Source organism: Coptis chinensis, chromosome 2 (assembly GCF_015680905.1).
Source record: "Coptis chinensis isolate HL-2020 chromosome 2, ASM1568090v1, whole genome shotgun sequence".
NCBI lineage: Eukaryota > Viridiplantae > Streptophyta > Magnoliopsida > Ranunculales > Ranunculaceae > Coptis > Coptis chinensis.
Window position 1 is genome coordinate 6,838,435 of NC_141457.1, and position 9,364 is coordinate 6,847,798.

At 37.2% G+C, this 9,364-nt stretch overlaps 1 protein-coding gene across 1 annotated transcript; it reads right to left on the bottom strand.

Moving 5' to 3' along the window:
* Positions 1-3,024: 3,024 nt before the first annotated feature.
* Positions 3,025-3,661, bottom strand: LOC147514611 (cucumisin-like). The gene is made up of 3 exons (XM_086592632.1): positions 3,626-3,661; positions 3,394-3,514; positions 3,025-3,227 (listed from the first exon to the last, which is right to left on the bottom strand). Exons 1-3 carry the CDS (start codon positions 3,659-3,661, stop codon positions 3,025-3,027), a joined length of 360 nt encoding a protein of 119 aa, XP_086448758.1.
* Positions 3,662-9,364: the final 5,703 nt, after the last annotated feature.

Sequence of the window (9,364 nt, forward strand, 5' to 3'; positions counted from 1 at the left end):
GTGCTAGCCTCTTTTCAAACTTATTAGGCTCAAATTTTTGTGCTTCCGAAGACTGTGATAGAAAAGGTAGCAAAGATATGCAACAGGTTTATATGGGATGGGCCAAGCATGGAAAAGAAAATGCATCACGTGAGTAGTGCGACTCTCAGACTAGATAAAGAGCAAGGAGGGATTGGCCTTGTTGATCCTAGAGTGTGGAATAAAGCTGCATACTGTGGTTTGGTCTTTAAGCTGGCACAGAAATCGGATTGTCTATGGGTCAAATGGTCATGGCAGCACCACATCAAGCAGAAACATTTCTGGACCATGAAAGCACCGAGGGACTGTTCATGGGTGTGGAGGGGCATACTGAAACATAGAGAGATTTCATGGAAGTACATCAGGTACTGTATTGCGAATGGAAAGAGTACCAGCTTCTGGTATGACCCATGGTGTTCAGGCCCACTGATCCTTAATAGTCAAGCCAAAGCATTGCTAGCTAATGCAATCCCAGAAGATGCAACAGTGTTAGAAGTGATAGCAGATGGTGGTTGGACGAGAGTAATCACTGAGCTACAGGAGTGCGAAGTAAAGAAATGGATCATGGATATGGAGATTAACACTTACATCATGGAGGACCAGGTCACATGGACGCCTAACAGTTCAGGAGAATTTTCAACATCATCAGCGTACTCAATCCTAAAAAATGTGAGGAGTAAAGTCAAATGGTTCAAGATAGTCTGGGGGAAGTACTTAGTACCAAAGCATTCTTTCACTATTTGGCAACTGTTCTCCGGAGCTCTCCCAACACAAAATCGACTGGTTGCGAAGAAGGTAATAAGAACCACAAAGTGCTGTTTGTGTGGGAACCATGATGAGAGTTCAGCCCATCTCTTTTTCGAGTGCTCATATTCGAAGATAGTCTGGGAAGAGTTCAAGAAGGCGATGGGTTTACCAGGTGAAGTAAGAGCATCTCACGATGAATGGTACTACCTAATGAGACTAAGCAGAAAGAATAACATGGTGTCGGAAGTGATTCGAGCCTTTACTTGTGCAGCAGTGTAAGCTATATGGACTGAGCAAAATTAGAGGTTAAAGAAGAACCAATTCAAGGCAACTGATGAGGTAATCTAAAAGGTCATAAATAGCATGAAGATATACATGGGGAAGACGCTGGAATCAGTCCAGGAGTACGTGGGAACTAAAGTGCGGTTGGAGAGGTTGGGAATTAGGGTCCAAGTAACACAGAAAGAGGAAAGATGGGTTAAATGGGAGAAACCAGAGAGGGAGACAGTGGCTCTAAATACAGATGGGTCGGTACAAGAGGGGATGGCAGGTTATGGAGGTGTCTTGAGGGATAGAGATGGGGAAGTGCTACTGGCGTATAGTGGCAATTCAAAGAAGAAATCGGTGATCTACCAGGAACTTCTAGCTGTTCTAAAGGGGCTGGAAGGTGCGGCGCAGCTGAGGATTACACGCATTCAAGTGCAATCAGACTCTATGCAGGGGGTACAGATATTAACAAAGAAAGGAAAGCCACCGTGGTACTGTAGGAACCTGGTAGCACAAATTCAAACTGTGTGTTCGAAGTTTGACAAACTATCCTTTGTCCATGTCTTCAGGGAAGGTAACCAAGTAGCTGACTACTTATCGAAACTAAATAGAGACGAGTGTAATGGTTTGTTGCTCTTTATTCCCCCGATGGATCAAAAAATGCATGTACTGATCACGAGGGATAAGGAAGGCATTATGTACTTGAGAAATTGAAGTTAATAAAGTTTGGGGGCTGACCCCTAGTTATTTCAAAAAAAAAAAAAAAAACTTTACATATATGATACTGATAATGAAGTTGTGAACATAATGAACTCTCTTAGTCAGAAAATTTTGACAAATGGGTCTGAAGAAGAGTTAGATCCAGATATTGTGAAGAGACTGATAGATGTGTTGAACAATACAAACAAACTTACTGAGACTTATAGAATGGCAAGGGACAGGTTTAAAGAGTCTGAAGTAGGTGATTTCAGTATAAAGCTTATTAGTACAAGACAAAAGGATGGGAGACTTTATAACATGCCGACATCATCTGAAGTTGCTGCACTTATTGTTGAGGAAGAGAGTGAATTTAGTAATTACCGTGATATTGTGGTGGACAAAAAAGGATATGGCCTGAAAAGAATAAATGAATTGCACCCAAGTTTCATGGCCATGCAATATCCTTTTTAGTTTCCTCATGCTGAAGATGGGTACAGGATTGATATCCCTTATCGGGATAATGTCAAAGTTGGGAAAAGGACAAACATAAGCATGATGGAGTTCTACGCTCTCAGATTGCAAATGAGACTAAAAGAAGGAAAAACAATTGTTCTTGGTGGACGCTTGAAACAACAACTTATTGTTGATTCTTACTGTGCTGCAGAATAGATTAGAGTTGATTGGGTCAGAAATAACTAGCAGACTATTCGTGCTGAGCTTTATCAAGGATTGGTTGATGCAGTACTTTCTGGAGATTCAAAACCAGGTTTTGTTGGAAGGCGAATATTTCTACCATCTTCTTTCACCGGAGGTCCACGTTATATGCTGCAAAACTATCAAGACGTATTGCGATTTGTCGATGGGCTAGATCTCTTGATCTATTCATAACTTTTACTTGCAATCCTAAATGGCCCGAAGTTCAAAAATGTATTGACAAGATTGCTCCTGGATATACACACGTCGATTTCCCTGAAATTGTCGCTAGAGTTTTTGAGATCAAGCTGCATGAACTTATGACAGGTTTGCAAAAACGTAAAAGGTTCGGAAAAGCTTGGGCAAGTAAGTAATTTACTAATTTAGTTGTTTTTATAACTTATTCTTTCATAATTTTTAACTTTTTACTTAATTTGTACACTTTATGACTATCATATTGCTAAGAAAAAAAATATCTCCCCTTCAAATATATAATTAATCTATAAATAGATGTTGAATATAGAAAATAAAAATATGCCTAAGTGATCCAAACAAGAAAGCAGTCTATGATAACACGCTGTAATATAGACAGGCACATACCTAGCTTTGAGCTCTTGAAATATACTTGAATGATACGAGTTTTGTTTGCTCCGTAGTATACCCTATGCTGCATAGAAATTGTAGGTAGTCGCCTTCAAGAGCATCATAGACTAAGCCAGGACGTACAACCTTTACAGGTTCAATATGTCTAGCACCATAACCGAATTCAGCATCTGGGTTAGTTGTTGGATTTAGGGGGAAAGCTACAAACACCAAGAAACATAAGTGCTTACAAGCGTTAGAACAAGTGAACAACCACATGAATTGAATGAATGAAGAAACATAAATACTTACAAGATTAATAACACGTGAACAAACATGAATTGAATGAATAACAAACAAATAAATCTTTATTGCAACACAAAGTACCTGTAGTGATAAGGGCAGACTTGATTGTTGAAGGTGCCCAATCAGGGTGGAAAGTTTTCACATAAACACCTGCACCACTAACATAGGGACATGACATAGAAGTCCCAGATATGATGCTATACTAGAAAAGCCACAAACAATACTCGAAAAGCCTTACAAGAGATTAGTTCTTGCCTATTCAATTTCAGGGACTTTTTCAGACCAGGAAAGATTAACCATGATCCTAGCTTGCCTCAATAGTGCTCTTACGCATCGCAATGTCGCCCATATGATACATTAATCGTTGCAGTATTGAGCTGCTTCTTCCGTCAAGATTGAATATTCTCTGATTTACAGGGTACAAACTTCTTGGTTAGAAAATCAATCCATTTTCCGGTAAGACTGCCAAATATTATATCTGACCACAAGTCTGTGAAGACATGAATATGACACTTGAGCTAGGATATAAAAATGTCTCAGGGTACCCGACATCAATGGGAACTGTTCAAAAAGACAAAAATTGGTAGTTTATCTAAACCAACTTTACCCCAAAAGCTCAATACAAGGGCACAAAAGAATATACAGAGACAAAGAGAGTGTCCATGATCCATTCTGTTCATGATATAACCAAATATGAAAACAAATTGCTCAAAAGGCATTCCTCCTAAGATGTTTGAAGAGCATAACAAATGTAAACACCGGAAACAACCTTATTCATGCTGGCTTTTGTTGATATAGCAAAAAAAGGGTAGGCGGGTTAGCACGGTACCAGCATCTAGCTGAAATCCAACATGACTTCAAACACAAATGTTTTAGGTCAAGAAGTAATGTCAGGGTAGAGACTACACCACCATTCTGCTCTAACCAGAGCTCTACCTCATTCTGACTTCTCATACATAGAAGCAAGAAGAGTTATATTCTTAATCCACGTACCTGAGAATAGAGGTAGATTAGGACACAAGTGCCGATGCAATCTCTGAAGGAATAGGGCTGGTCCACCTTTTTTGTCTTCCAGCCCTAGCACTGTATTGAAATCGCGTAACAGCAGCCATGTACCCCTATTATTTCTTAGTCTCTTTTCCACATGCTTCAAAAAATTGTCAAAACTCATAAGTGCAATAGAAAAGCTACCCCTTTAGGAGGGAATGAATGGAAAATTCTAAAATTTTGAGACTCAATCGAAAACATAAGAAATTAAAAGGAAAAATTAATAATTTTGAAACAGATATACCAAAAGGAACAGTCAATCAAAGAGTGGTGAAATGGTTCACTTCTTAGTTTATTTCCATTACTTCTGTTAGTTTGCAACTTCTTTACATAACATCTGTAAACAATTTGTTGGAAAGTTTTTATATTTAATGTTAAGTTTTAGTAAATATTATATTATTAAAGTACGAAAATCTGATACTAACTTCCAATTAATTGCAGCTCTCTGCACAATAGAGTTCCAAAAGAGAGGCTTGCCCCATGCTCATATCTTGCTGTTTTTGGAAAACTCAGCAAAGCCTTCCACACCTTCGCAAGTTAACAGAGTTATATCTACCGAATTGCCTGACCCTACTGACAAAGTTGCGTATAATGCAGTTGTGGAATTCATGATTCACGGTCCATGTGGCGAGTCTGAACCAAATTCTCCTTGCATGGTTGAAACTAATGATGGGAACCAAATATGCTCTAGGCACTATCTGAAACCATTCTGTAGTGAGACAACGATTGACAAAAATGACTTAACAGTCTATATGAGGAGAGACAATGGTCGAACTGCACAAAAAGACGGAATAACTCTTGATAACAAATGGGTCATTTCACACAATGTGGACTTGATTGTGAAGTTCCAAGCCCACATAAATGTTGAACACTACAACAAAGCAAGGTCAATCAAGTACCTATTCAAGTATATTAACAAGGGAAAGGATAGAGCATCTGCAATGATTGTTGAGAATGTAGTGACTGACAATAACAGTAAGGAACAAATTGTCAGGGATGTTGATGAAATATCAAACTTCTTAGACTGTCGATTTCTTTCTTCTTCTAAAGGAGTTGGAGGCTTCTAAATTTTGATATACAGTACAGAAATCCGAGTGTTGAGCGGTTGCCATTCCATCTTGAAGGTCAGAATATGGTATACTACAGTGAGAAAGATGATCCAAAAGTAGTAGTGCGTCGTGAAAAAGCACCCAGAATAAAGTTTACAGAATGGTTCAAGGCAAATGAAGAGTATGAATTAGCCAGGACACTTACGTATGTTGATTTCCCAACTAAATTTGTTTGGAAAAAAAAGTATAATAAGTAGACTCTACGAAAATGAGGAAAATCAGTTGGATGAGTTTACTACGCACATCCTACATCAGGTGAAAGGTTCTACTTAAGAATGTTGCTTAATGTTGTTAAAAGACCTAGGAGTTATGAAGATATTCGTACAGTTAATGGAACCCCACATCCAACTTTTAAAGCAGCGTGTCAGGTAATCTTTCAACTACTTCAATTGTCCATCTACTACTAACAACTTTTTTGTGACATAGTAAGTAACATATTAAGCAGTATCCCTCTAGACCATTATTATATTCCAATAGAAGTCTAACATTATAATCAAAGTTATATGTCATTTGACACTAGAATATATATATTCTATCGTACTTAATGATATCTCCTGTTCTCATAAAATACTTAGTCCTCAAAAATCTTGAGCAAGCATCATTTTAGGACAGAAAAGACCCCCCCTTTAGGTTTGGAACATGGATCCCATTTCCTGCTACTTTATTTGTCAACAGTGCAGATCAAATACCTTATAATCATTTCACATTTCTTTATCAAGCTATCTGGCCACTCATATATGTACACATTTTGTAAATGGTTATTTGGAAAGAACAGATTTAGCAAGCACAACTCTCCCTTGAAAATAAAGTACATTACCTTTTCACCCTGTAGCTCTCTTCCTTATTTTGTCAACCAGGTCAGTGAGGTGAGCACTCTTAACGCTATCATGCACCAAGGGTACCCCCAAATACTTTTCGGGAAAGCACCCAGTTTTCATGCGAAATATTACTTGCTTTCTGCTGCCTGAGATGTGCCATTCTTGAAGAGTACGTCTACTTTAAGTCTTGTTAATTTATTTGCTTTAGTGGCCAAGATCTCATCATTGACACTGTATCACTAAACATAAGGATAATGTAATGTTGACGATAATTAAAATGTGATTATCAAGTTTTTCATTTTATATTATGTACTCCTTCATTTTTGGATTACAGGCATATGGTTTGCTAGAGGACGACAGTGAATGGAATGATGCTATGAAGCAAGCCAGCAAGTGGGCAAATCCAGCTTCTTTAAGAGAACTTTTTGTTACTTTAATCTTGCTATGTGAGGTTACATCTCCAGAAATACTTTTTGAAATCATCAGAAAAGCCTTGGTGAAGATATTTTGTTTCGTTACAGAAAAACCAACCACAACCAAAGTCTCCAGCTAAGTGAAGACCAGATAAAGAATGATACTCTTTGCGAGATTGAGAATATCATGGTTCGTAGTGGGAAAACACTTACAAATATTGAAGGTTTTCCTAAATTCAATATTTCTTCACAAGCCTCCTATGGTAACAAATTAATTGCTGAATAATTGGATTACAATTACTTAGAGTTACACAATGAACATATCAAACTCTATAACGGTCTCAACAATGAACAGAAAAATGTTTACAACTGTGTAACTGACGCAATCTGGAGGTGTTTTTTTTGTCTACGGAAGTGGGGGAATTGGGAAAACATATCTATACAAGACTATCATTTCAAAACTCCATTATGAAAGTAAAATTGTTCTTGTAGTTGCTTTTTCGGGAATAGCATCACTTCTTTTACCAGGTGGACGAACAACGCATTCGAGGTTTAAAATTATGATACCTATAGATGAGACCATAAGTTGTGACATTTCTCATGGTTCAAAACTACACAAGCTTATTTCAAAAGCTGACCTTATTGTGTGGGATGAAGCTCCAATGACTTATAGGCACGGCTTTGAGGCCGTTAATCATACTCAAAAAGACTTATTGAAACCAAATACTAGAGATTTTGGTGGAAAGACATTTCTCATGGGTGGAGATTTCAGACAGATTTTGCCAATCATACCAAGAGGTAAAAGAATTGATGTTGTTAAAGCTTCCATTAACAAATCAAAACTTTGGAAAAACTGCCAAGTTTTTCACTTGAGTGAAAACATGAGACTCAAGAGTGACGTGATGAACTATGACACTATTAGTTATGTAGATGAATTTAGCAAATGGTTCTAGATCTAGGAGATGGGAACCTACCTGCAAAGGCGATAAACGAAGAAATAGAGCCGACTTTGATCAAAATACTTGATGACTTACTGAGAAGAGCCCAAAACTATAGTTTTAACCCCTTAATAATATTATATTTAGACCAATTATGTGTATAATAAATATGAGTTAGTACTGTTTACGTGCGTTTTTGTATTTAAGGTATTGGAGTCAAATATGTGAAGAAACATGTCACTTTTGCGAGATAAAGGAGCAAATGTTAGTTGCTAAGAAATTCTATGATTAAAGGTCCAAATTCAAGGAGAAAAAGCCTTTTTAAAGTCCGGTGAAAGTTAAAAAGTCAAAGTCAATGCGGGCAGAAATAGAGTAGAAAAGTCAACAAAACTTTTGTAGGTCGTATTTTTGGACTCAGACCTCGGAATTGGGCCTATTATATGTCAAAATGACCGGCTTGGAAAGATCTTTCTAACGGTCTAGGTCTTGACCCAATAAGAGGAGCATAAGTGGACTAAAAGGCTATTGCAATAATTTCCAATAGAGAAACCCTTTTTAGACTTAAGTAATTAAGTTTTGGGCTTGATTTAAGGGCCCAAAACATGGCTCTAAAGACCATGCACGAAATTTTAGACCTAGTCCTCTCCTATATAAAGAGGACTAAGGCATAACTCTTAGATACTTAGAATTAGATCATATACTTAATTAGACACTTAGTTAGAACCTAGACTTAGTTATTATTTTAGTTTAAACTTAAGTTTTAATTCATTAGCTCTTTCATTAGTGTTAAGTTAGTTATTTGTTCTTCATTATTCAATTAGATTAATAAAATCCAAGTTTGTTCTTCATTATGTATTCTTCTTATATATATATTAATGATAGTCTAATGACTTCTAGTTAAACCTCTATTAGAGGGGTTTGATGAAGCTTTATGAAGACTTGATGTGTTAGTTAGGATTATTTCTTTTTAAGAGTTTCACTCTAGTAGGTTAGTTGATTCTCTATGAGAATGGGTTGAATTTCCTCACATGCTAATTATTAGTTAGCAGAGATTGCCATGAGTAATTAGGGATCAAACACTTAGTCTTATTTGGTTAGGATTGCAATAATCTATACTAACATATTAGGAATACATCAAGTGGATTCAAATCCCCCTAATCCCTTCTCCATATTCACATCTTAGTATAAATTTGCCATAGTATAAGTTCCCATATTAATATAATCATATCCATTACTCTCATTCATTTTGTTAGAATTGATTACGTCTAAACAACTAGGAGTAGAACGAATTCTCTACTCCACATATTTAACGAGAACCAAAAGTAGATAACTTTGATAATCTAGCATTAAATAAGCATTTAGTTTTACTTATTCATAGTATAATAGTTAAGAGTAGGTAAGACTATTGTTTTACACTTTATCAAATGGCACCACTGCCATCTTAGTTCTGTTTAAATTCGTTTCCTTTAGTATTTTCATCCCTACCAAAACCCTATTAAACCCACCCACCCTTGTTTGGTTCTGACTGTGTTTGTTTGGTTCAGGAAGTTTTTTCGGAATTCTACACTGAGCGCGCCCGCGCCCAAAGTGTTCTATTTTGGGAGCGTGCATGCCCTCAAATCACTGGACATCGAGTCAAGCAAGAGCGCACCCGCGCCCTTGTTAGCCTATTTCCAAGCGCGCACTCCCTCAAAACGCTGGACTTCGAGTCAAGCAAGAGCGCGCCC

Coding starts and splice junctions, on each gene's coding strand:
- LOC147514611 (XM_086592632.1), bottom strand. CDS start 3,661: ATGGGCGACATTGCGATGCGTAAGAGCACTATTGAG. Junction 3,515..3,625: donor TGCGTAAGAGCACTATTGAG/GCAAGCTAGGAT, acceptor TGGCTTTTCTAG/TATAGCATCATATCTGGGAC. Junction 3,228..3,393: donor GTCTGCCCTTATCACTACAG/GTACTTTGTGTT, acceptor TGGTGTTTGTAG/CTTTCCCCCTAAATCCAACA.